The sequence below is a fragment of the Dreissena polymorpha genome, chromosome 2 (genome assembly GCF_020536995.1).
Source record: "Dreissena polymorpha isolate Duluth1 chromosome 2, UMN_Dpol_1.0, whole genome shotgun sequence".
NCBI classification, from domain to species: domain Eukaryota; kingdom Metazoa; phylum Mollusca; class Bivalvia; order Myida; family Dreissenidae; genus Dreissena; species Dreissena polymorpha.
Genome location: NC_068356.1, coordinates 116,698,648 through 116,726,567, shown reverse-complemented (window position 1 = coordinate 116,726,567; position 27,920 = coordinate 116,698,648). Strand labels below are relative to the sequence as shown.

At 37.3% G+C, this 27,920-nt stretch overlaps 1 protein-coding gene across 7 annotated transcripts in view; it reads left to right on the top strand.

The window, feature by feature from the left end:
• LOC127868632 (phospholipid-transporting ATPase ABCA3-like) overlaps positions 1-27,920 on the top strand; it is a 66,742-nt gene that overhangs the window by 9,173 nt on the left and 29,649 nt on the right. For 2 of the 7 annotated variants that reach the window (XM_052410542.1, XM_052410541.1), the window contains exons 2-20: positions 7,934-8,271; positions 9,874-10,182; positions 12,918-13,177; positions 13,487-13,721; positions 14,256-14,429; positions 15,025-15,206; positions 15,379-15,516; positions 15,680-15,809; positions 15,982-16,136; positions 16,422-16,577; positions 16,938-17,148; positions 17,822-18,071; positions 18,455-18,582; positions 19,133-20,203; positions 20,475-20,705; positions 20,947-21,461; positions 21,607-21,788; positions 21,937-22,107; positions 22,451-23,874. In XM_052410542.1, the coding sequence (XP_052266502.1) occupies positions 7,977-8,271; positions 9,874-10,182; positions 12,918-13,177; positions 13,487-13,721; positions 14,256-14,429; positions 15,025-15,206; positions 15,379-15,516; positions 15,680-15,809; positions 15,982-16,136; positions 16,422-16,577; positions 16,938-17,148; positions 17,822-18,071; positions 18,455-18,582; positions 19,133-20,203; positions 20,475-20,705; positions 20,947-21,461; positions 21,607-21,788; positions 21,937-22,107; positions 22,451-22,973 (5,316 nt within the window). In that variant the 5' untranslated portion in view covers positions 7,934-7,976 and the 3' untranslated portion in view covers positions 22,974-23,874. Of the gene's footprint in view, positions 1-3,970; positions 4,138-7,933; positions 8,272-9,873; positions 10,183-12,917; positions 13,178-13,486; positions 13,722-14,255; positions 14,430-15,024; positions 15,207-15,378; positions 15,517-15,679; positions 15,810-15,981; positions 16,137-16,421; positions 16,578-16,937; positions 17,149-17,821; positions 18,072-18,454; positions 18,583-19,132; positions 20,204-20,474; positions 20,706-20,946; positions 21,462-21,606; positions 21,789-21,936; positions 22,108-22,450; positions 23,875-27,920 lie in introns of those variants that run through there. The other 5 variants (XM_052410540.1, XM_052410546.1, XM_052410544.1 and 2 more) reach the window with 5 other exon arrangements.

Genomic DNA, 27,920 nt, shown 5'->3' with positions numbered 1-27,920 from the left:
ATATTTTGCGCGAAACTTAATGGCGTTGTTTTTTATTGGTCAATAGCGAAATGACGTTATATTTTTTGCGCGAACTTCAAGGATATACCCGTTTGAAAATAGATTCATACGCTAGATTAAAAAGGACTTTTATGACCCTTACCACGGTATAATTTCAGCCTTAAGATCATTTTGTGTTGTAATTATAAGAATTGAAAGCATTTTTCTGCATTTCATCGGAGTATGAACTGTCGGGAAAAATACACCTTCTAAGTAATTTATGCATAAACGCCGTCGTAATTTTCCCGACAGTTCATACACCGATGAAATGCAGAAAAATGCTATTCAATTCTTAATTTTTTGACACATTTGAAATGAAACCACATATGTCGATATAGAATAATTATAACATAACGTCTTCTCTACGTTTTTTATCAAGTGACGCAGTGTCAGCTGATTTCATATTCCTATCACTGCTGTTCGTAGTGTCAGCTGATTTCATATAAGTATCACTGCTGTTCGTAGTGTCAGCTGATTTCATAAAAGTATCACTGCTGTTCGTAGTGTCAGCTGATTTCATATAAGTATCACTGCTGTTTGTAGAATACTTTTATTCTGAAATGATACACCGGGACAATTTTTATGTTTATAATACTGACGGCATTCATTCAGTTTAAAAAAATAAGTTATTACGATTATGTGAATAGAACCAATCTTATCTTGGCCTTAATCGCACTAAACTGTTGGATAAAAATGCAATAAACAATATTGACATAATACAATATACATAATTAATTATAAGAAATAGACTTTGAACGTTAATTAAGCAAACAGGCAAAGTTCAGATCTTATTTTCTATTTGTTATATACATGTAAATACATGAAATAAGGAAGTATTTTGATTCATTGTTCTGAAAAAGAAACTTGCATATACACTTGGAGACTTTTCTCACGCAACACTTTTTAAACTTGAATATCTCAGTTATGAATTTAGATTATGCTTAATTTTTTACATGTTATCATTTGACTACAATGATACTGAAGAAGCTTACGATTAAATCATCCATCCGTGACGATCGGACGCTTTAGCACATGGTGTATGTATGGTTTAATCTTTTTTTGCACGTGGAAATGTTGAAACGCGCTATTATTCTAAAAACGTTTTTTTACATCATTTAAGTTAGTCTCTTACACCAGGAAAACATAACATTTATTCTGAAAAATGAAGGGCGCATATGAATATCTAGGAGCGCAACCCCACATTTGAGCATTTTGCAGACTACCTGCAAGTGTACATGGGATTTTACTACAAACACTTCTGAAACTTGAATATCTCACTCATGAGTAAAGAATTTTTATTTAAAATTGTACTTGTGATGAGTTGACTTCATGCAAGCTAACCATAAAACCATTCATCCGTGGCGATCGGGTGATATAGCACGTGGGGTAGGTAGTGTGCAATTTGCCAAAATTCGAGGTTGCTTTTCTGAATATTCATGTGTGCCATACATTTTATAAAATTGATTGTATGTTTTCCTGGTGTAAGAAGCCACCTCAAACGTTGAAATAGGGATAAATATAGAATAATATGGCGTTTTACCATTTCCACTTGCAAAACGAGGGAAGCATACATACCTCACGTGCTTAAGCGTCCGATCGTCACGGATGAATGATTTTACCCCGAATATAGTCAAATGATCACATGTTAAATTTGTATTCAAATCTTAACTCATAACTGTCAAATGATAAATACATATCTCCAATACGCGTCGTCGGGTGCTAGCTCAAGTCAGTTATGAAATTGGCTACTAAGTTTTTTTCCTTAGCGCCAACCTGGACTGAGATATTCGAATTTGAAAAGTGTCGCGTTAGAAGAGTCTCAAAGTGTAATAATAATTACAATCTATAAAGCATTTTCACTAAATAAATTCAGGTCTTACATTCCAGTAAGTTGTAAGAAAGGATGATTTGCCTTTTTTCACGAACGCTTTTCTTTTTCGGATATATTGAATAAATTGAAAAGCAAAAGCTTTCGATCTATTGCTGTTTTATTATGCCTCTTTCGAAAAAGAGGGGGTATATTGTTTTGCACATGTCGGTCCGTCGGTCCGTCCGTCCGTCCACCAAATGGTTTCCGGATGATAACTCAAGATCGCTTACGCCTAGGATCATGAAACTTCATAGGTACATTGGTCATGACTCGCAGATGACCCTATTGATTTTCAGGTCACTAGGTCAAAGGTCAAGGTCACGGTGACTCGAACCAGTTAAATGGTTTCCGGATGATAATTCAAGAACGCTACGCCTTGGATCATGACACTTCAAAGGTACATTGATCATGACTTGCAGATGACCCTTATTAATTTTCAGGTCACTAGGTCAAAGGTCAAGGTCACGGTGACTCGAACCAGTAAAATGGGTCAGGATGATAACTCAAGAACGCTTACGCCTAGGATCATGAAACTTCATAGGTACATTGATCATGACTCGCAGATGAACCCTATTGATTTTCAGGTCACTAGGTCAAAGGTCAAGGTCACAGTGACTCGAACCAGTAAAATGGTTTCCGGATGATAACTCAAGAACGCTTACGCCTAGGATCATGAATCTTCATAGGTACATTGATCATGACTCGCAGATGACCCCTAATGATTTTCAGGTCACTAGGTCAAAGGTCAATGTCACGGTGACTTGACACAGTAAAATGGTTTCAGGATGATAACTCAAGAAAGCTTATGCCTAGGATCGTGAAACTTCATAGGTACATTGATCATTACTGGCAGATGACCCCTATTGATTTTCAGGTCACTAGGTCAAAGGTCAAGGTCACAGTGACAAAAACAGATTCACACAATGGCTGCCACTACAACTGACAGCCCATATTGGGGCATGCATGTTTTACAAACAGCCCTTGTTTATTAATTTTAGCTCAATGTGATCTATTGTGACAAGTTAATGTCCTACTGCGTCATCGTGCATTGTTCGATGTACGTGGTCAACTTTCAGCTCATGACAACCTTAGAGGCCAAATCTGTATGCAACTTGGTGTGAATGTTAATCTTGACGATTTAAAGGACACGTTCGAATTAGGGTCAAGGGGTCCGATAATTTAGTTAACTAGGTCAACTCTGAGAAAACCCATGTTACCACTCTAGAAGCCACATGTATGACTCAGTCTTCATGAAACTTAGTCAATAGTCTATATCTTGACATTAACTAGGCATAGTTCGAATCTGAGTCAAGTGGGATGAAAAACTAGGTTACAAGGCCAAATCTTGATGAAACCTTATCTGAGTGTTGACAAAGTGTAGGCGTTATTTAAGTCAAGTGTGGTAAAAAACTAGGTCACGAGATGTAATCTTAGAAAAACTGTACTACCGCCACAATTACTACTTAATCGGGGTCAAACTTGATCAGAATATTTTTCTTGTCAAATATCCGGACCAAGTTCGAATCTCTGTCATATGGGATAAAATTATTGTGTCGAATCTTAGAAGAACATTGATACTACTCTAGAAGCCTTATTTAGGAATCAATATTGATGAAACTGTGTCAGTTCGTTTTTAATTCATAATATCAAGGCCAAGATAAAATCTTGGTCACAGGTCAAGTGGTATAAAATAACTAGGTCACCGGCTTACACCGAAGAACACATCAAGGACTATACATGTAAATTTTGATTAATCATGATGACACTTGGTCTGCATATTTGTCTTGACCATATCCTGGTCAAGTTTAAAACATTGTCACGCTTAGTCAAGCACTAGCAACGGGGTCAAATATTTGACAGTTGTTGTTTCATTTTAACTCAAGTGAGCGCTTGATGGTTAACATTCCGCTCTTATTTTTGTCCATATTGTTCTGTCTGTGAACAAATCCCTTTAAACCCAACTACACGTTGCTGTATAATCTTTAAGTATCGACACGCGGATATCATGTGGCTGCGTATAATCTCATGTGGTTGACACCGTTCAAAGGTTTGTTCATAGCCGGCAGTGAAATACCTCATAATGATTAACCGCGTGATACAACATTTAAGTACGCTCAATACAAACCGAGCAGGTTGGTTAAGATAACATTTGGCAACATGATGGATTCTTGGTCCACATAAACCTATGGATAATTGTATTCGTTGAGTTTGAATTTGAAATTAGTTTTGTAAGTATTTGTATAATGGTATTTTCCACAGGATTCAGTGGTAAATAAAGAGATTATAGCATATTTTATTATATTCTAATAATCGATTCGAACGCTGTTGAATTATTCGTATATTTAATCTTCGTTAAGATGTTGATATGAAACACAATGCTAACATTCTTATATAATCATAAATGGAAATTATTTGTGTTAGTTACTATATTGTACCGTTAAGCTTTTAGAGCCAAACACTTTGAATATGTATAAAATCTGCTCACACCAGACTTTATTCGAAACGATCTATAAACGTTTACAATATATTATGAAGTGTTTTCATGTTTATATAAATTGCACTATAATTGTACCTGTTTGAAGTTTATCTTATCGTGGCAAAGTTAATCCAATATTTTGAAGATGTTCTAAATTGAATTCTATCAAAGGTTATTTTCATGTTTAGTTTTTATTTCGAAAGTTTAATTGGTTTTACATTTTACATTGTATTAAAAGTTATATATCGTATCCTCAATTAATCGAAACTTTTTATCAGCGTGGATGATCAACATTAGCATATATGTGTTTTTTTAGAACGAAACCATGAATCACGGTAAATGTTAACAGTTTGTCCCTCGCATGTTATGTGAATGTAGAGGATGGCTTACTCACAGGTAACAATTTTAACACATGGGTGAAGAAAAGACAGCGGTTGGTAATTTGTTTGGTTAGAAAACCACGTCTCGAACAACGAACCACCGATTCGAAAGTCAGCGTCATACAACAAGACTACGATTGCGATACCGCATTCATTTTGGCTTGTATATTTTATGCCCCCCTTCGAAGAAGAGGGGGTATATTGCTTTGCTCATGTCGGTCTGTCGGTCCGTCCACCAGGTGGTTTCCGGATGATAACTCAAGAACGCTTGGGCCTAGGATCATGAAACTTCATAGGTACATTGATCATAACTCGCAGATGACCCCTATTGATTTTGGGGTCACTAGGTCAAAGGTCAAGGTCACGGTGACCCGAAAAAGTAAAATGGTTTCCGGATGATAACTCAAGAACGCTTAGGCCTAGGATCATGAAACTTGATAGGTAGATTGATCATGACTCGCAGATGACCCCTATTGATTTTCAGGTCACTAGGTCAAAGGTCAAGGTCACAGTGACCCAAAATAGTAAAATGGTTTCCGGATGATAACTCAAGAACGCTTAGGCCTAGGATCATGAAACTTGATAGGTAGATTGATCATGACTCGCAGATGACGCCTATTGATTTTCAGGTCACTAGGTCAAAGGTCAAGGTCACAGTGACCCAAAATAGTAAAATGTTTCCGGATGATAACTCAAGAACGCTTATGCCTAGGATCATGAAACTTCGTAGGTAGATTGATAATGGCTGGCAGATGACCCCTATTGATTTTCAGGTCACTAGGTCAAAGGTCAAGGTCACGGTGACCCGAAATGGTAAAATGGTTTCCGGATGATAACTCAAGAACGCTTATGCCTAGGATCATGAAACTTCATAGGTACATTGATCATGACTCGCAGATGACCCCTATTGATTTTCAGGTCACAAGGTCAAAGGTCAAGGTCACGGTGACCCGAAATAGTAAAATGGTTTCCGGATGATAACTCAAGAACGCTTATGCTTAGAATCATGAAACTCGATAGGTAGATTGATCATGACTCGCAGTTGACCCCTATTGATTTTCAGGTCACTATATATAAGGTCAAGGTCACGGTGGCCTGAAATAGTAAAATGGTTTCCGGATGATAACTCAAGAACGCTAATGGCTACGATCATAAAACTTCATAGGTACATTGATCATGACTCGCAGATGACCCCTATTGGTTTTGAGGGCACTAGGTCAAAGGTCAAGGTCAAAGTGACCCGAAATAGAAAAATGGTTTCCGGATGATAACTCAAGAACGCTTATTCCTAGGATCATGAAACTTGATAGGTAGATTGATCATGACTCGCAGATGACCCCTATTGATTTTCAGGTCACTAGGTCAAAGGTCAAGGTCACGGTGACCCGAAATAGTAAAATGGTTTCTGGATGATAACTCAAGAACGCTTATGGCTAGGATCATGAAACTTCATAGGTACATTGATCATGACTGGCAGATGACCCCTATAGATTTTCAGGTCACTAGGTCAAAGGTCAAGGTCACAGTGACAAAAAACATATTCACACAATGGCTGTCACTACAACGGAGAGCCCATATGAGGGGCATGCATGTTTTACAAACAGCCCTTGTCACTATTGTGTTCCTCATTTGAGTGAGCCTTTTTGACCATCGTTCGTTGTCTGCCGTACGTTGTTCGGCTAAAATTAGATCATAAGGTAAAAAAAACAAAAAAGCAAAAAAAAAACAACAACAATAACAACAACACAGAAACCACATTTTCGCCCATTCATCACTAAACTTGATGAGAACTTTTAAGAAAATAATATCTTAGGTGAGTTCTTAATTTGTTCGGTGATTGTTTTACCTTGTGAGCACTTAAAAAAAACATGGCCAAAGTCATTGTATTGAACAATATTTTTATTTTTCACTGTTGGCTGTTTTACAACTGTTTCAAAAAGTCAAGAATGATTTTGGTGGTGTGGGACGGGGGCATTTTTGTTTTAAAAACATTTCTTGTGTTTAATGAAATCTCAACCGCGTTCGAAAATGGTACCGGTCCGTTGAAAAACATGACCGCCCGGATGCGGGGCATTTTTAAATGGTTAAAGTGTAGTAATGTTCACATTTTAAAAGTCACATTATGGTCATATGATCATGAAATATTTTTATGTCCCCCACTATAGTAGTGGGGGACATATTGTTTTTGCCCTGTCTGTTGGTTTGTTTGCGCCAACTTTAACATTTTGCAATAACTTTTGCTATGTTGAATATAGCAACTTGATATTTTGCATGCATGTGTATCTCATGGAGCTGCACATTTTGAGTGGTGAAAGGTCAAGGTCATCCTTCAAGGTCAGAGGTCAAATATATGTGGCCAAAATCGCTAATTTTATGAATACTTTTGCAATATTGAAGATAGCAACTTGATATTTGGCATGCATGTGTATCTCATGGAGTTGCACATTTTGAATGGTGAAAGGTCAAGGTCATCCTTCAAGGTCAGAGGTCAAATATATGTAGCCCAAATCGCTTATTTTATGAATACTTTTGCAATATTGAAGATAGCAACTTGATATTTGGCATGCATGTGTAACTTATGGAGCTGCACATTTTGAGTGGTGAAAGGTCAAGGTCATCCTTCAAGGTCAGAGGTCAAATATATGTGGTCCAAATCGCTTATTTTATGAATACTTTTGCAATATTGAAGATAGCAACTTGATATTTGGCATGCATGTGTATCTCATGGAGCTGCACATTTTGAGTGGTGAAAGGTCAAGGTCAAGGTCATTCTTCTAGGTCAAATATATGGTTCAAAACTGCTCATGTGATGTAACTTCTGCAATATTGAAGCTAGCAATTTTATATTTGACATGCATGTGTATCTCATGGAGCTGCACATTTTGAGTGGTGAAGGGTCAAGGTCAAGGTCATCCTTCAAGGTCAAACGTCATATAGGGGGACATTGTGTTTCACAAACACATCTTGTTTCTTAAGAAATATTGGCCGAGTTTTAAAAGGGTTTCGGTGAATTAAGAAACATGGCCGCCATGATGCAGGGAAGTTTTTCTTATATGGCAATTCATAATTGTGAAACCCTACTTATTCCGATCAGTGAAATTTCTCAGGTGAGCGCCATAGGGCATTTCGAAACTTGCTTTTATTATTTTTTGCATTCATTTATTAAAGGTAGAGCGCATAGACGCCAAGTTTGAACACCCCGCAGCCAGCGATGTCGAGGCAAGGGAGACAATTCTTGCTGCTGCTCTGGAAGAACTCTCTGCTTCAGAAGCGGAAGGTGATAACCACGGTCTTCGAAATCGGATTGCCTACGTTCTTTGCCCTCATCCTTATTTTCATCCGCCTCAGGGTGACAGGCGAGATGAAAGAGAAAACGGTATGGGGAGAGTGCAGCGGATGGAAACAACTTTCTTCGAAGCTACCGCACAATCTAAGTTTTACCCCTGACAACGAGATCACACGTAAAGTCATGCGTCACGTTGTTAGTCAGCAAATAGGAATCATCGGTAATGACACGAATTATCAGTTTTTCATCTATTAAATCTTCATACTAATGGCATTCTAAGTTTTCATTATTATTACATAGGGATAAGTCTATTGGAAAACAATCCACACTTGGTACAAATACACTTCGCGCATGTATACAAGCAATGTTTAATTAAACAGTCACTATTCTAGTGTTTTTGTCCATGACAAGTCTAACCATTGACGCGGTACAATAGCAATTCAGCCCTCTAATATAGGCTCTATAATGTATGCTATGCCCTGGTCTAGTGGTATCGGTCTCGTAGCGCAATCCCATTCCACAGAGTGTAACAGATCTTGTGTCGGAACAGACAGACTAATGTTGTATTCGTGTCCATAGAAAAAGGCTGTCCAGAATCCGTAGGTGGAAGAACTGTTCTGTTGGATCGTTATAAGGTTGTGTGTTATCCTTTAGACCATAACCAGCTTAGCGTTGGCTGTACGTTGCTGCTTGTTTCAGACTTGTTCTTGTATTATTCTGGTACTGGTAGTGAAGTGTGGGTCCTTTTATGTGTGTGCGTACAATGCGAAGATTGACGTAACAAATGTCTAGTTCGACTTGATATTGTTGTACCGTGAGCATTAGAAATGTTTCTACGTTTATTTTAAGTGTGTGTGTGTGGGGGGGGGGGGGGGCTTTATTTGTTATTCAATCTACATAGTTGCTCTAGTATTGTTTTGTTTAATTTGACCCCGTCAATGTACTGCGCGGTAATTATAGTGTTTAGTAAATCTGCTCCATGTAGACTCCATGAATCGTCGTACCTTACTGAGTTTATCCCACATCGGTAAGTGTCGCTGGCAAACTGAAGCTCTTGTGGTCCCACCTTTTTATTCCCCGCCATAGGCGGAGGGATATTGTTTTGGCGTTGTCCGTCCTTCCGTCCGTCCTTCCGTCCGTCCGTCCGGAGCCATATCTTGGACGTTCTTAGGCGGATTTCATTGAAACTTGGTATGAGTATATATATGGATACGAGGATGATGCACGCCAAATGGCATTGTACACCATCTGTTAATAACGGAGTTATGGCCCTTTGTATCTTGAAAAAAATGCTTTTCAATATAGGCTTAGAGCTTTATCTCCATAAACACGTGAGCCAGAGCCATGAAACTTGCCATAGTTGTTCTCAATCATCTGGGGTTGCTTCACATTCAACACCCATAATCCTAGGGGCTAAGGTCAAGGTCTCACATTGAGGTCAAAGGGCGTTGTCCAGAAAACTTTTGTGTCCAGAAGCATATTGGCGGGTGATATCAATTCAACGAATTTGCTTGTTAGTCGTGACGCGGAACAACATCAACATTATTGCTGAAGTTGAGGAGTATCACGTTGAAGTGTTTTCCGGTATCTACTGCTGAGGAAAGACCTTGCAGTGCAGGGCTAGTCTTTCCTCGAGCTATTGCTTATTCATCAGTTTCCAACCTTATGACATCCTTTTATATATACTTTATATAAAAGTAATGTAGTGATTTCATTGGAAACTGTTTTGTTTTTAATCATGCGAATTCGCTTTTAATTGCTAAAATTGTGCTTTAAAAGAAGTCTATACAATTTATCATAATAAAAGGTCATTTGTTTACAGGTTCACATGGCTGTAGTTCTGAAGATGAAATGGTTCGCTTTTTGATGTTTGAAAATTCCACCGTCAACAACACAAGAGATTATCTAGCGGGTGTCGTGTTCACTAACAGTTTTTCTGGAAACGGTTCCAGTTTACCCAAGAATATCGTGTATAAGCTCCGATTCTCGTCATCGCCACGCAATGCTAAGAAGCAGAAAATTGGACTAAATCCATACCGTATGAACACCAACTGGCAAACCGATTTCATTTTTCCGTTGTACCAACAAGTTGGACCAAGGACCTCAAATGAGACTTGTGGTGGACCGCCAGGTTTGTTTGATATTTTTGTTGTTCCTGTTAAACATTAAAATTGTTGTAAAATGACAATTGAGCTTGTTATCTTTTAATGTTGAATTTCAGCACTTCTAAAGTAAAATTGTCCGATTCTCTATGAATTCCATTAAATTTTAATCACACAAACATGATCTAAATATGGCGTCCTATATCCGTCTCGACAATCTCTCCCAATAGGGTGGGTACATGTTATCAGGGATTTCAATACATTTTAAAAACCAGGAGTCAATGACCCCTGGACTGAAATTTTGAGGAGTCAAATTGAAAAATGGTGGGGTCAATTTGGAAGCGCGTTGTGTTTTTGTCTGTATTATTCAATTTTTTAGATAAAAATATGCTCTAAGAGTAACACAATATCTTAAAAAGTTATACTGCTTTATTAAATAACAATACCATGATACATAACACAACATATTTTAATGAATTGGTACATTAAATATACTTCCTTATAGTTATAACACATGTAAGTCTTTTTTTAACACATTTAAATAATTTAAGATATGTATCGATAGCACCTTTTCATCACATATTTATGGTAATTATATTATCATCATCCCTATGATAGCTTTTCTAACAAAACACAATATAAATGCATGGAACACCTAGTATATCTATTACTGTTTATCCGAATACTATACATGTCCGAAATATGTCCGAAATATGTACACTTTGGAATGCCTTTCCTGTAGTAGTTTAACTTTAATAATCCAAATTTTTCTTGTTGTTATCGGGTTTAACAAACCTTATATAAACTCCATTATTGAATCGCCATTACTTGCAATTTGAATCGCCAGCTTTGAATTGAACGCGGGTTGAATGTTAAGTCCGCCATTTACAATGTCGAAGGTCATGACGCAGCAATTTAATTATACTCGGATAATTTATATCTTTATATTGAGAAAATGTGTTTTCTCAATGTTTGTGTGTAGTGTTATTATAGTATAAAAAATGAACTGTGATTCCAGTTTATATAAGATGGGTGTTACTCGTAATTATCGGTGGATTAACAACTGACAAAACTCGCTGGACTTAGATCTACAATTGGATCTACATAATTAATAGACCTTTGATCAATATGGTTTTTACTTTAATTAATTTTGCCGACTTTCTTTAACCGTGCCGTCTGAAAAGTTTGCAAAAAACCTGCAATTATCGGATGGTCAATCAATTATCACGTAATCACTGCTGCTAATTACCCAGTTAGTGGGCACGCACTATTTAGACAGTGACATGTGTATTGGAAGAGATGAGATAAGATAAACAACGCCCGGGGTATTCCCTCGATTATAGAACGAGTTTCAAATACCTGAAACATTAATTTCAATTAGGAGCACAGCGGGATTTATTACCATGGAACTCGAGATGTTAACTGACTGACGCACGGGTCAAATTTTCGACGCGTCAAAATGACGCACAGCAGAAAAAAAGGTTGCGTCAAAAATGAGTCATTTTTAATTTGCTCGCGTCAAAACGCAGGATTCTGCGTCTATTGAAATCCCTGTGTTATGTTTTAAAAGAAAGCGTAAAACAACAACGGGCTTTTCCACAAAGGCTGTGTTTACCCAATCATAACGATTTTATACTCCTAATGTTTCACATTATTAAATGTTTAATATTGTTCAGATTGTAACGAATTTGGCTCGTGATGAATTTGCCTAAAGCTCTGTCAAGGCACAAATCCACTGAACACAAACTAACGTAAATAAACTATAAACTAGCAATCTCAAAGGTAAATTCACTTTATCAACATTTAAGATGTTTGCGTTATAATTAAGCGAACGAAATCAGGGTGCGACAAGGCCATTTACTTAGTATAATTTGGTATGCTTTCCAATAATGATTACGCACCAAGCCAGTAGGGTTGACAACATATTTCTCCTCGTTGCAATGTGTCTTTATAGAATAAAAGAAAAGGTGATTGCACTAAATGGTCAAAAATTGTATTGGAATAATTTTCTAGTTTCTGAAACACCATTTAAAATTATTTATGTTATCAAATTGTCTTGGTAAATCTTATCTCATATCGAATGTTGTTCTGTCCCACATGATGTGACTTTACAGGTTAAATGGCGGGAAGCCAACGCTCTTAGGCGTCACTCAAACTTATCTGTATGCATACTAGAAAACAAGGCGACACTCATATGTTAAAATTATTAAAAGGACGAAGAATAAATTCAAAACGTTACTATAAAGAACCAGCCATTTCCTTGTTCTATAAATTATTTCAGCTTCAAAATAACGAAGTGTTAAAGTGATATTATGGGCATTTTTCATTGTTGAATTGAGCTGAAAAGAATTAACAGGTCAAAGGAGTAAGTTAAAATGTGGTTACTGACCAATTATCTGCAACTCATCTTGCTTCCAGTTGTTTATAAAAATATATTTTATATTCGATTTTTTACGTGACTCACCCAGTCCTGTAAGTCGAAATGATCCGTAAAACAAAATTGTGTCTTTGTGTCGTATAAACGAATCTGCACTAAAACTAAATTTAGGTTCACATTGTGCATGCGTGATCAGTTGTCAAACGAAAGTACGGTTGATATTCAAATGCATTATTTTTCTCTTTCCGGGATATTGTTTTAGTATGTTGATGCTGCATTAACAAATATAAGTGTATATGAAGTGAAAATACCAAAAATAAACAACTGTTGCGATAGACACCTATAAACTGTTGGATGCCAATAATATCACTTTAAATAAATATACAGGTTATAAGCGGGAAGGCTTTCTTGCTGTACAGCACGCCGTCAACATGGCCGTCATAAAGGTCGCAGAGGGAGGCAACTCTCCCAACATGACTCCTTACGCCGATATGTCACTGATACGACACCCTTACCCCGCATACAACGCCGACAACTTCATCTTGGTGATTCAGCAGCAGTTCCCTCTCATCCTCATGCTAAGCTTTGTCCTAGTGGCCCTCAACATCGTAAAAGATGTGGTGCACGAGAAGGAAAGAAAACTCAAGGTAAGACACGTTACTTAAAATAAATACGTATAATTATAGGCACATGCCGTTGCCATTATACAGTGATTAAGTAAAACAAAATGTTGCACAAGGCGACCTTAAACATGTTTGCTACGCTTACAACTGACCGTTCCAAGGCGATGACACAAGTTGTATTTATTTGTTTTTGTGTTTTTTCGTTGACGTTTTTATCATGTTTTATTGTTAAAGCAATTTTCACCCGCCTATATAAAGATACATTGACTGTTTATAAATGTATCTCCTACTGGTGCAAATAGTGTTTCACTTTGCTTATGTGCGTTTACACAGGAATCTATGAAAATGATGGGTCTCAACAACTGGCTTCATTGGGCTGCATGGTTCGTGAAGTACCTTCTCTTTTTGTGCATCACTGTGGCGGTCATGACCTTGTTTCTGTGCGTTGGGACAGCTAAGGGGCCAGTAATAGGCAAGACGGACCCTTCTGTGGTCTTCGTATACCTCCTAGTGTACTCCGTGTCCACCATCTCGTTCTGCTTTGCTGTAAGCGTCTTCTTCAGTAAAGGTATGCGAAATGTAAATACGAGGAAAACAATAGCAAACTTTTACAACTGTGTCATGAAAATGGGTATCATTTTTAGCTCACCTGAGCACAAGGTTCTCATGTTCAGCTTTTGTGATCGCCGTTTGTCCGTCGTCCGACGTGCGTCGTCAAGATTTACCTTCTTAACACTCTAGAGGCCACATTTATTGACCAATCTTCATGAAACATGGCCAGAACTTGTATCCCAATAATATCTCAGCTGAGTTCGAAAATGGTTCCAGACCGTTGAAATACATGGACGCCAGGGGTCGGGGTAGTTTTCCTTATACGGCTATAGAAAACGTTGTTAAGACTCAAGAAGTATTTGTCATTGTCCAATCGTCATGGAATGTGGTCAGAGCATTTTTTTAAATTACATGTATACATCGGCTGAGTTCGAACATGGTTTCAGCTCGTAAAAAAATGGCCACAAGAGGTCGGTGCAGTTTAGCTTTTATGGCTACAATAATACATTGTTTACTTTATTGTTTATAATTATCTTCTTTTATTATCCAGCCAACTCTGGCGCTGCTGCGGGTGGGATACTGTTCTTCGTGACATACATCCCCTACTTCTTTATCCAGCCCCGTTATGCGACCTTTACCTGGGGTCAGAAGCTGGTTTCCAGCCTCGTGTCCAACGTCGCCATGGCGTACGGAGGCCAGATTATAGGCATGTTTGAAGGAACAGGTAGCATTCTTTAAACATGTTTATTTTGCAAAAATAAAACAATACATTTAGTTGATTATTTTGAATTATTCCCTTTGATCAAGTACTATTCTTTGTGTGTACGAAAGTTCGGACATTAATGGCAGATTTGTAAAGCCAGTTCGAACTGAAACGTTGATGTGAATGACGAATATAAGCTAATGAATTATAGGTGTACATTTCGGGATTTTACTTACAACACATCGACAATATTGATTATGGATTAGCGATTACGTCATAATTTGTCGTTTCAATATCATTCGGAAAACATTATATCATGACGGTTTTAGGCGAACTGTCCAGGATGACCTAAACGTACAAATATATTTGTTAAAAAGACACTCATTACCATATATATGCGTAAGGATTACCGTAATTGAGACCAAATGTCCGCGTTATATCAATGAAAGAAAAGAATATTGTGTGTGCAGTGTCTTTAACATGTTCTGTTTTACAATTATATACAGCAAAGTGGTTTTCACGAACTCGGTTCTGTACACTAATTTGAGCATGTGTATGTGCGTGCTGTTGCAAATTTGTCCAACCTATAGTAATTTCTCCAAAATCTGTTTGGCAGGCGAGGGTGTTCAGTGGAGCAACATTCGACGAGGGGCGTCTATAGATGATAATTTCTCGTTGTTCAATGTCATAATGATGATGCTGGCGGACGCCGTACTTTACGGAATGATTACGTGGTATGTGGAGGCCGTGTTTCCAGGAGAATTCGGCGTTCCACAGAAATGGTACTTCCCGTTCACTGTGAGTAGCATATACCCTTCTGCACTATGATCAATGTTCATGGAGAACACGAAACATTTTTAAAGAATTTGAAACCCTGGTAGATTCCGTTAGTATCATTAAACATTCGTTTCTTAAAGATATATAAATTCGTATGTTTATGTTGTTAGTATTTGATTATGTTTGTACGCAGTGCTCGTATTGGTGCGGCACGAATTCAGATGAGTTTGTGCCCGAAGATAGGGGAATATCAATTGGGCAGGAACCGGAGTACTTTGAGGCAGACCCAGAAGGCAAAAAGGCAGGAATAGCGATCCGCAATCTCCGAAAGGTTGGTTTGTCTTAAATTTCATGACACGTGTTTCCAGTTGCGTATATCGGGGTCATTGACAATTAGAGATGGATTTTTGCATAATTATATCAGATGTTCTAAGGGTTATAATATTACAACTGTTAACTATGTTAATGATGTAGTTTCTTTAATTGCTTTTTAGGAATTTAAAAACGGAGGCAAAAAGAAGGTGGCTGTTTGTGGTATGACCTTGGACATGTATGAAGGTCACATAACAGCGCTTCTCGGTCACAATGGAGCCGGAAAGACAACCACCATGTCTATGCTGACCGGTGAGATTTTTATGTAAACCACTGAACCATATAAAGAAATGTTAAGTGAATTTGTCTATTCAGCAATCTTTTATGTCAGCATTAATTTCTATCTGTAATTGTAAGGCAAAATACTTCATAAACAAACTCCAGGAATATTTTATGACTTGGAATAATATACTGGACGTTATAGGTTTCATTCCCACAAGTAATGGTACAGCCCGAGTGAATGGGTTCGACATAAGACAAGACATTGCTAACGTTCGCAGCAGCCTGGGTCTGTGTCCTCAGCACGACGTTCTTTTTGACACCCTCACTGTAGAAGAGCATCTGACATTTTTTGCTAGGGTAAGATCTTTTTTTCAAAGTGTAATCTCTCTTGTCTCTTCTCGGAAAAAAACACATGGGTGTGATTTATTTGTTTTAAAAACCAATTAGCACTGTCGTTAACTGAAGAAAATTGCGCAACTTAATTGTTATTATTATAACTTATTTGACACAGTGCACCCAACTACTGAATACTTGAATTTATTACCCAAGATATGAGCTCTTTTACAAATGCTATACACATAACCACATACGTGCGCAATATATCGTGATCAAACAATGATGTGATTAAACACACTGCTCTAGTTGAAGGGCTATTCCGGGCACGATTTGGAAGAGGAAATTAACCACATGCTTCGCACAATCAATCTTGAGGACAAGCGACACGCTCAGGCGATGGCACTGTCAGGAGGTATGAAACGGAAGCTTTCAGTTGCCATAGCACTGATTGGAGGATCGAAGGTATCTTTGAATATTCTGCAACACTTTATTGAATATTTTACTTTCCTTTTGTAACCTGATGTTGTGATATATGTCGTTTTTGTTGGTGGAACGTATAATCGGTAACCTGTGTATGCAACTGTTTATTGTTTACCCTTTTCAGTCGATGTCAATGCACAAGTTGTTTCATACCTCTTTTATGTTTTTTGAGGGTCAAAATATCACAAATAAATGTGATAAAGCATTTGTTATTTGGTAAAAGGTACCGCGAACCTACCGGTAAATGTAATTGCCGAGCATTATAGTTAAACGTTAATCATGTAACTACCGTTTCGCTTAATGAACCAACATTTCATATCTGTACATTTTGATCATCCGCAGGTTGTTATCCTAGATGAACCTTCATCTGGCATGGATCCAGAAGCCCGCAGACAGCTTTGGAATATCCTGCAGCAGAATAAAGCCGGTCGCACAATGGTTTTGTCCACGCACTTTATGGACGAGGCAGATCACCTGGGCGACAGGATTGCAATTATGGCAGAAGGCGTTGTTAAATGTTGTGGAAGTTCTAAATTTCTGAAAAACAAATACGGTAATTTAGACTTATGTTAAGTGCAAAACATCATGTAATTTTTTTAACCATTATAATGTATGTTCTTTGTGATACATCTTTCTATCGCACAGGACTATGGTCTTTGGAGGCTATTCTGTCTTATGATTTTTATCATGCGCTTTTTTATGCTGCCCCAAAAATTTTTGGGGGGGAGCATATAGTCGCCGCTTCGTCTGTCCGTCCGTGTGTCCGTCCGTGCACAATTTTTGTCCGGGCTATTTCTCCGCAACTAATGACCGGAATTCAATGAAACTTTATGGAAAGCTTCACTACCAAGAGGATATGTGCATATTATCAGCGGGTTCTGGTCGGATGATTTTTCACAGAGTTTTGGCCCTTTTAAATTTTCCATTAACTGTACATATAGTGCATTTCTTGTCCGGGCTATTTCTCAGCAACTAATTACCGGAATTCAATGAAACTTTATGGGAAGCTTCGCTACCAAGAGGAGATGTGCATATTATCAGCGGGTTCTGGTCGGATGATGTTTCACAGAGTTATGGCCCTTTGAAATTTTATATTAAAAAATCTTGTCCCCCCAACTACTGTGCGCTCAAGACGTTTCCTTTTATCTGAATATATAGTGCAATATTGTGACAAAAAAACCTTTTGGGAGCATCACCCGTCTCCGACGGTTTCTTGTTATTTAAAGGTGCTGGGTACCACATGATCATTGTAAAGACAGACAATTGTGACGTAAATTTTATAACGCAACGTATTAAGCATCACGTGCCGGAGGCAAAACTGGAGAATAACGTCGCTGCCGAGCTCTCGTTCATTCTGCCAAAGGAAAGGTCCTCGGCTTTCGAGAAAATGTTTACGGAGTTCGACAGCAGACTAGGGGAAATGGGAATTCAGAGCTACGGCATCTCTGTTACAACCATGGAAGAAGTGTTTTTGAGGTTTTAAAATGCTTTTCTTATTTTACCTTTTTACATCGATATGTAAAATTATTAACCTTATGCATCTACCCAATTGTCGAAGAAAAATTATTGTTACTAATAAAATTTCATTGTATGATAAAGATCGCAGCAAATCATTTAATTGATCATTGTTATATATACGCTTGCATTTAGAAAACGTCGTGTCATAACCAACGCTTTTTACAATTTACACATGCCACATTAGTGTGAATGCCACTAATGATTCGACGTTACCCAGGTTTCTTTTAAGAGCAGGCAAATTAAGTGGATGAGATTTTTTTTACGATAATTCTGTTAAGCTAAGATAAGCAGCTTTATTATAAAGGTACATCTTCTGGTAACTTCTTTTCCCTGTTTTGCAGGGTAGGGGAACAATCCGTCAAAAGTTCCGGTGATAGGTCAATTTCGCTTAGCGATGTTCAGGACTTGTCAGTGTTCCCCGCAAATGGCGTTACTAATGCTGCGAAGAGTAAGCATGGAAACATACAAGGTTGAGCTCGATAATGTTGTGTTTATGCTTACAATTACAAACCATACGATAATTTGGACTCATCGTCAATAGTCTGAAGCATGAATATTGTAGATGGTGTACACTGCCCAGTGTATACAAAGGGAGTAGGAAATGGCAATCATTATGCCCCCGCAAAAATGTAAAGGTGATACTGGAAACTGTATGGACGTCTTTTAGTATGTCTGTGTGTCCGTATGTCTATCAGTCTGTCTTTATTGACACACATTTTTCAGCATATTTTCTTCTGCACTTTTGAATGCACAACATTCAAACTCTCAAGAATTGTTCCCTATGAAATTATTTGTGCATATACGATTTTTATCATCCTTTATTAGAAAGTACAAACATTATGCCGCTATTCTTACTATGTCTTTCGATTACATAATGGTTATCAATATCTACTATATCCACTATAAACATAGTTTTTGTTGTTGTTAAAAATTCATTCCTATTACGGATTTTTTCTCTTCGATGTTCCGCCTCGTCAGTCTTTTGACAAGCTCTAGTGATTAATTTGTTTTGCTTACAGATGCACCTCACGGCTCCGATAACAAGTACCACCGCAGCGCCAGTTTTACGGAAAAACTACAACGCAATAATGGCATTCGTCTCTACATGCAACAATTCTACGCCATGTTCATAAAACGCCTAACGCACACTTTTCGGAATTTGATAGTAACCAGCACCCAGCTGGGCGTACCTCTGTTTTTCACAATTGCTGGTCTCATTGTGATCCAGACTTTCCCAGGGCCACATGACCAGCCTGCTCTTTCACTTTCAATCGAGACTTTGGGAGATAACGTAGTTGTTTATGCTCTCGTCAACAAAAGTGTTGCAAATGTGGATCAATTCGGGAATGCGTACAGGGATCAGTTCAACAAGAGCCAAAGAACTGTCGTAACACTTGTTAACGATGATAAAGGATTCAAGAATAATCCTGATATGACTGAGTTCTTGCTGAATCAAGCTAGGAATGGTATAGGCGGCTACAATATAAAATACCTTGTTGCTGCGGCCATTGAAAGCACGGAAGATTCCGTTTTACAGGTCAAAAGCTTTTTCAACAACCAAGCCTTTCATACCCCTGGCGTTAGCTTAGCTATGGTTGGAAATGCGTTGCTCAGATACGTGATGAACAGCAGTGACTATTCACTGGGTGTCATAAATCATCCTTTACCTAGAACAGCCAGCGACAAATTTAGAGATGAGAGTACGTCGGAAACAACTGGGTTCACACTTGCATTTAACATAGTATTCGGAATGTCATTTCTTGCCAGTAGTTTTTCATTATTTCTTATCAAAGAAAGGGCCACTAAGGCCAAGCATCTGCAATTTACCAGTGGTGTTCGAGTTTTCACGTTTTGGTCAGCGACATTTTGTTGGGACATATTGAATTATTTGATGACAGCAATTGCCCTTTTGATAACAATTTGGGCTTTCCAAGTAGACGCCTTTATAGCGGGACACAACATGGCCCACATCGCTCTACTTTTCTTTCTGTATGGATGTGCATTGTTGCCGTTCATGTACCTGTGTTCATTCTTGTTCAACGTTCCAGCTAGCGGATACGTGTGGTTGACAATGTTCAACATTCTTTCAGGTGAATAATAGATTACATTTAAAAGCTAGTTTGTCAGTATGTAACTTGGGCTTGATATGTTGTTTCTTTACAGTTGTCGCGACTCTTGTTGGTTATGCAGCGTTTTTTGTTCATGCCAAAAACTATTAGTAATACAATGCAATTAACGACCGATTATAATAATACAACTTTAAACACGTTGAAATAAACTAATTTTGCGTTTTTAAATCTTTCAATATTGAGCTTCAATGAACACTCTTATTAATTTAAACAATGAACTCATGTTTTCTAGGTGTAGCTACGATACTTGCAGTTGGTATTTTAAGTATACCACAGTTAGATCTATTGGATCTTGCGCATGCCTTGGAGTGGGTATTCCTCGTTCTGTTACCAAACTACTGCCTCGGCCAAGGCATTGAAGATTACTATCAAAACTACAAGCTTGGGCTCATCTACGAGGAGTATTGCGTTAAGGATAAAATTAAGGATTTTTGCGAGAAAATACCAAACCCGTGTTGCATAGGTAAGACGTTTGCTTTTAAGGTGTTCATTTATTTTCGGTTTCTACAATTACAAATATTAAAGAATAAGCTTGGTTCATGTTGTAATTTGGTTCAGCCGAGATGTTAGATATTCGCATGTATTTGCATGTAATTTTTAATTGGATATAGCATCAACAAGTCAAAACAAATAAGGGAATACATCTGCATCGTTGTTATGGGTAAATTATGCTATCGACTGTATACTTTTTATACTTTAAACAGAATCAGGGAACTGTGGAAATTCATCAACCTGTATTGAATACAACCCCAATCCGCTTGGCTGGAAGGCGAACGGAATAGGCAGAATGTTGACGTTTCTATGCATTCAGTTCGTGTTCTATTACGGGGTCCTTCTTCTGATGGAATCTAACATTGTCCAAAGCGTCATTCAGAAGATTAGAAAACGAACAAAGCCACTGGACGAGTATATTGTTACACACGATGTCGTCCGAGAAGATAATGACGTTGCTAAAGAACGAAGTCGAATCGCAAATAATACAATCACGTCTTTATGTAGATCGGATAAGCTAATTCTGTCAGAGCTTTCTAAATGTTACAACAATCACGTCGCAGTTAATCAAATCAGCATTGGAATACCCGAAGGAGAATGCTTTGGGTTGCTTGGTGTCAACGGGGCAGGAAAGACAAGCACTTTCAAGATGCTAACTGGGGACGAAACTCTCACGTCCGGGGCTGCGTTCTTGAATGGTTACGATGTATCAACAAATATTGCAGAAGTACGTTCCGTCAATTTCTAAATTAACATGCGTTTTGAACAAAGTAATGCAGAAGAGAATGCAACTTTTAATAGAACGATGTATAAAATATGTTAATTGTTTGTATGACAAAATAAAATATATTTTCAATAAAATTTCGTCACAGGTTCGGCAGTACCTCGGTTATTGTCCACAATTTGACGCTTTGATAGACCAAATGACTGGACGAGAGACGTTGTTCATGTACGCTAGACTGAGAGGAATTAAGGACATACCCGCTCTTGTTGAGGATCTTTTAGATGCCTTACTTCTAACGCAATACGCTGATAAATATGTTCAAACTTACAGGTAAACGGTATTTACGGTATTTTTAACCAACAGCGACCGCTACCAGCCATGTGTATTGCTTTTTTTGGATTGCTATATAATCAAGATTTATCGTGCTATGTTTAAAGAAAAATTTGAATAAAATAATTGAAATATCATATCCTTTTAGCGGTGGCAATAAGCGGAAGCTTAGTACGGCTATAGCTCTGATAGGGAACCCGCCAGTAGTGTTCTTGGATGAGCCAACGACTGGCATGGACCCTAATGCACGTCGATATCTTTGGGACACTCTGTGTAGGATCAGAGCTTCTGGAAGGACGCTTATTCTCACATCGCATAGGTACAGAGTAGTCTCATTATTTTGTCAGAACATTAAACTTGTTTTTAATGCAACCGCATGTGTATGTTTTTTTTTGGTCGCGACATTGTTTCTGCTATTCTTACATTTTAGCACAACCGCCTGCTTATCGCGTTATTTTCAAATTAACTTTTCAAATAAAATGGGTAACCTTTTATCAAATAGGGTTTCTTTTAGAGCCACAAGCCCGACAGTTAATGTCTTTATAACATTTTATTTAAGTTACTTCTGTTACTGGCATTTTACATGCGTACTTACCTTATATATTTTGTTTTTACCGGTGAATCTTAATAATTAAATACATTACAACTAATTATGTTCACAGCATGGAAGAATGCGAGGCGCTATGCACAAGAATTGCGATCATGGTCAACGGTCAGTTCAAATGTCTCGGAAGTCCTCAACACCTGAAGAACAAGTTTAGTGAAGGGTACATTCTGTATGCGACAATAGGGACCCCTGTGGATGGCTCACTGCCTGACACAAAAGATCTCCAGAACTTTATTGAGCAACAATTTCCAGGATGCCTCTTGAAAGATGTAGACAGGAGGATGGTCCATTATCACATCACAGATACATCCATGACACTTGCCAGAATATTTGGAACAATGGAGACAGCAATAAAGCATTTCAACATCGAGGATTACTCCGTTAGTCAAACCACACTTGAGCAAGTTTTTATTAACCTTGCCAAGTCTCAGGTACAACCTAGTGAAATACGTTCGGGTTGTTGCGCAGGTTGTTATTTGGGACGCATGTTGTCAAGCTGTTGCCATGGCAAAAGCGCTTCGCAAGAATACATACGACACGACAGTAATGCGTCGTCGGCACAGAACATTCACCTTTGAATATTAACAACGACTTGTGCATTTTATTGCATTCAAAAGAAACGAAAGCTATGAACATAGGATTTATCGTGAATATTGAATCATGGTTACTTATTATCATCATATTGCTTTCGTTTTTTGATGAAAATTTATTGACTCGTCAAATCGTTCACAATAACCATTTTTGCATCGTTTGTTTCATGATAAAACACTTTGCATCATGTAAATTGTAATTACTGTCTCGCAATGTCCAGTATTGTCTTGACATTTTTCGTACACTTACAAAGAATGTTTGTGTTTGCATATTGTCTGTTGTAATCGCTTTTGTGATACTTTTAATGTTTTTTGTTATTTTCATGTAGTTTTACGTATTAAAAGATCGAATGCTACAATTGAAGATGAGAAGTATACTAATTATTAACATGAAAATATTTTCAAATATAAAACAATCTCCCAAATATTTCATAATTCTCAAGTGTATGTAATATGCGTAGAAAGGGGATGTAAACCTAAATGTTTCCTTACTTTGTGTTACAAATGTAAAAAAAATCTAGAGAAAGAAAAGCATGGCTATGTGTTTTGCATACAAGAATATTAACTTATTAAGACATAAATGCGACACAAATTAATTGGAACACATTGAACCATGTATCTGAATTTATTGCCTCTTCATTTACTTACCTTTTTATTTTAATATATTTATTTCCCTTATCTTTCTGTTATTGAATGAACATACTTGGTCGCAATTACATTGATACCGATGTGGTTTAATAGACGATAGTTTATTGACCTAGTCACAAGAATTGTTTTGTATTTTTACTTTTAGCTCGCATTCCAAAATTACATGTTTTTCCTTTTTTACAATAGTTTTATCTTTATATATATTGTTTTACTATTTACTTTAAAAATACTTAAGACAAATCGACTTCTTCTTATCTTCTCAACATTTTGTTTCACCCCTTGGCCATGTTATTATCATTAAAATACTATTTTACTGGTTACGCTAGATTACATGCATTCTAAGAAGATCAAACATTAACGAAGCAGGTAACCAACACAACATGAAATAACACTTGATGGTATGAGTTACATTCTTAGACTTTAGTTTCTTTTCTTTTGTTTAGATCCTTGTCCCGTTGACAATCGCATGCGTTGGTTTTGATGGTATGATCTTCAAAAGTAAGAAAAACATACATTGTTGGTATTGTTTTATTTTTTTGGTTCAAAACAAAGCAACAAACAATTATGCATTTTCACAAAACAGTGCTTGTTGATTGATGGTATGTGAGCTTATAAACAAGTATGTAGCTATATTGAAAATAAATAATTGCAGTGATTAATAATCGATATTTTAAAAGAAGAAATATAAATAATCAATTTGGCCAGAGTCTGGATGCAATGTTAGATTTCCGTTATTAAGTAATATAAAGAAATATTAATATTAAAAAAGCATGCATATAGTGAAATGCTGTAACGAAATGTCAGCGGAAATATGTTTCTTTTCTGGATTGTTTTGAACAATTTCTATTTCTAGTAAAAATATAACTCCTTTCTAGCTTAATGTTTTTATGTGAAGAAGATATATGTATGTTATTCTATACTCGTCTGAATAACAACCATAATAAAACACATTGATTTATACATTTATGAAATGAAGTGCAACAAAACACGTTGTGACTAAAGCTGAACAATCTGTATGCGGTTAAACATTGTCACTGGAACGATTTAAATGAATAATAAATCCTCTGCATATCTGCACAAAAAGCAAAGCATTTTAAGGTTTTACAGACCTTATTCATACAATATCTATTTTTTTAACTATAGGCGGTGAGTAAGCGCGTGAGTCATTGCCTCTTGGCGTTCTTGGAGACGGGAGCATGCTTCCACTTCCAATGTGAGGCAGAGATACATGGGAACCATTACTGTGTTGTGACCCGACACTTCCAATTCCCATGCTAGGCTGTCTTGAACTTGCGTAGTTAAACTGCGGCACGTTGCTTTTGTAGTAATCTGGACTTTTGCTCGGTAATAGAGTTGTGGGTCTGCTTCTTTCCCTGTATTAATCATAAACTTTACCAGAAGGTGGCCTGTCATCAATCAACCTTTTGATACGACGATCCAGTTCTCGATCTGTTAGTCGTTCTTGATCCTTGCCAGAATGACGATCTTCGCGGTTCGTTTGCAGTTCCCTATTTCTTCCCGATTGTGTTTCCCTGTCTCTGTAAGAAACATTTCCTTGATCTCTGTCTCTATGTCTGAAACTATCGCGCCTTGTGAGTGGAGCTGTATATGATGATTTTTTCTCATCATGAATCGAAGTATAATCATTTAGTTCTTTTGATTTGCGTTCAAGTTCAATTACTCTTAATTCTATTTCGTTGTTCTCTATTTTTAGGTATTTTACACGCCTGTGCAAAGCACTCTTCTCTGGCTCAAGTTGTTTTATCATTTCATTCCCCATGACGACAACATAGGCTTTTTGTTTATGTTCTGTCTCGTCATTCGTTCTTATTGACATATTTTGATAATACAAGTCATCAACAGTTTTCTTAAGATCTTTTATTTCTTCTTCTTTAGAGCGTACCCTTTGCTTTAGTGCTGCCTCAACTTGAAGCAATGTTGTTCTTTCTCAAACAACGGTGTCATATTTTGCTTTTAGTGTTTTATTTTCAGCAAACAAATTCGTACCGGAGCGAAAAATTCTTGTTTGTCAGTCTCTAATTGACTTACTCTTCGCTTTAATTCCAGTTCTCTGGTTTTCAATGTTTCTTGCTCAATTTTCGCAGCTTCAACCACATTCAAAACGTGCTCCTCTTCTGAGTCATTTTCTTCTTTGAACGATCCCATTGCGTTTTTGTGTTTACTCTTACGTTTGCTAACAAGCACGAATTCGATTTTCTTTTTTTCTTCATCCCACTCTTTTTTAAGTTGTTGATATCTGAGCTTTTCTAATTGCAATTCAGCTTCGATTCCGCCAACTTCTTTTTGAATCTCCATCATTTCCTCCTTCTTGGAATCATTAGCCCGAAATAACGATTCATTTTTCGATTTTAGAGCTTCACTTTTCAATAAAAGTGTTTCAATGCGTGGTTTATTCTCGGTCAGCTCTTTTCTCAGTTCTTCTATATACATCATATTTTGTTTGCTTTCCTTCTGTTTGGCGTCAGTAATTTGTTGTGAAATTTCATCCCTCTCGGCTTTCAAGGTTTTAAATTCATCTTTTAAAACGGAGAATTCGTCTTGAAATCCAATGTTTCGTTTTTCGAGCTCCTCTATTCGATTAATAAGCTCCTCTTTTTCTTCTGCTAGTTTTTTAATTTTCTTTTTCTCTGTTTCAATCTGTGTCATGAAACTATCATGTTCCTGTTTCTTTCGCTCAAGCTCTTTTTGTAATTCAGCCATTTCTTTTCTGTATGTTGTTATTTCTTGGTCAAATTTCTGCTGATCCTTTTCTAGTTCCTTTATTTTGAACGACTTATCATTATTTTCGTCTTTCAAGGCCTGTCGCTCGTTAAATATTTGTATGCCCCCGGATCGATAGATCGGGGGAATATTGTTTTTTTCCTGTCTGTCTGTCTGTCATTATGTCATTCTGTCCCATCATTTGATAACTTTTTTTAATATTGAAGATAGCAACTTGATATTTGGCATGCATGTGTATCTCATGGAGCTGCACATTTTGAGAGATGAAAGGTCAAGGTCATCCTTCATGGTCAAAGGTCAAATTTATGGCTTCAAAGCGGCGCAATAGGGGCATTGTGTTTCTGACAAACACATCTGTTGGTATACTTGGAAAACTCGCTAACTATCGTAAGGGGACTGTACAGGGAAAGTTGCATAACTCTGGTCGGCTTTTTAACGGAATTATGGCCCTTTTTTATCATAGTAACTTTGAATATTTTGTTAAATTTTGTGTTTATATCCACTTTACTTCTAAAGTATCGAGGCTATTGCTTTCAAACTTCAAATACTTTCTTACTATCATGAGGGTACTGTACCTGGCAAGTTGAACTTGACCTTGACCTTTGAATGACCTTGAAACTCAAGGTCAAATTAATAAATTTTGCTTATATTGCCATAACTTCTTTATTTATGATCGCATTTGATTCATACTTTGACAAAACAACACTTACCTGACATACCACAATGGACTCCACCCAAACAATCCCCCACGCCCCACCCCAGAATCTCCCCCCCCCCGAATGTTTTTTTTTTTTTCATTTTTTTCTTATTTTTGAAAGATCATCTATTAAATGACCACACACCCACATTATACCCCCCTCTCCATGATGGCTTACGTTATACTGTCAAGCACTCGAATAGTCCAGCGCGCTGTCCTCTGACAGCTCTTTTATAATATTGAAGATAGCAACTCGATAATTTGCATGCATGTGTATCTCATGGAGCTGCACGTTTTGAGTGGGAAAAGGTCAAAGGTCAAATTTATGGCTTCAAAGCGGCGCAATAGGGGGAATTGTGTTTCTGACAAACACATCTCTTGTTTCGTAAGGTTCTTCCGTGTGAAGTTTGCTATTCAAATTTTCATTTTCAGTTTTAAGCTCCTTTATCTTCTGCTCTAATGTCACGGCTTTACCCTCTGCTTCTTTCGCCAGTTGCTTTGACTTCTCCTCGCTCTTTTTCAAGTCATCTTTTTCCTGTATTAGTGCATCGATTTCTTCCTTTTGTTTTATTTTTACTTGATTTGAAGAAACTAATTATGAATGATTTTAGCGACAATACTTTATCGTGTTATTTCTTTGTCTGTAATGTCAACAACAAAAACAATAATAATAGCATTTTTATCACAATACTTAATAATACTATTACAAAACATTTAGAGCAACATCAGTAACGGTTATGTTAGCATGTTTTGTCATAGGATTTCATATGAGTTTTTCTTTACCGAACCAAAGTGTTGGGGAAACAAATGTTTCGGTTTCTACAATGACAATAGCAGCTTTAAATTGT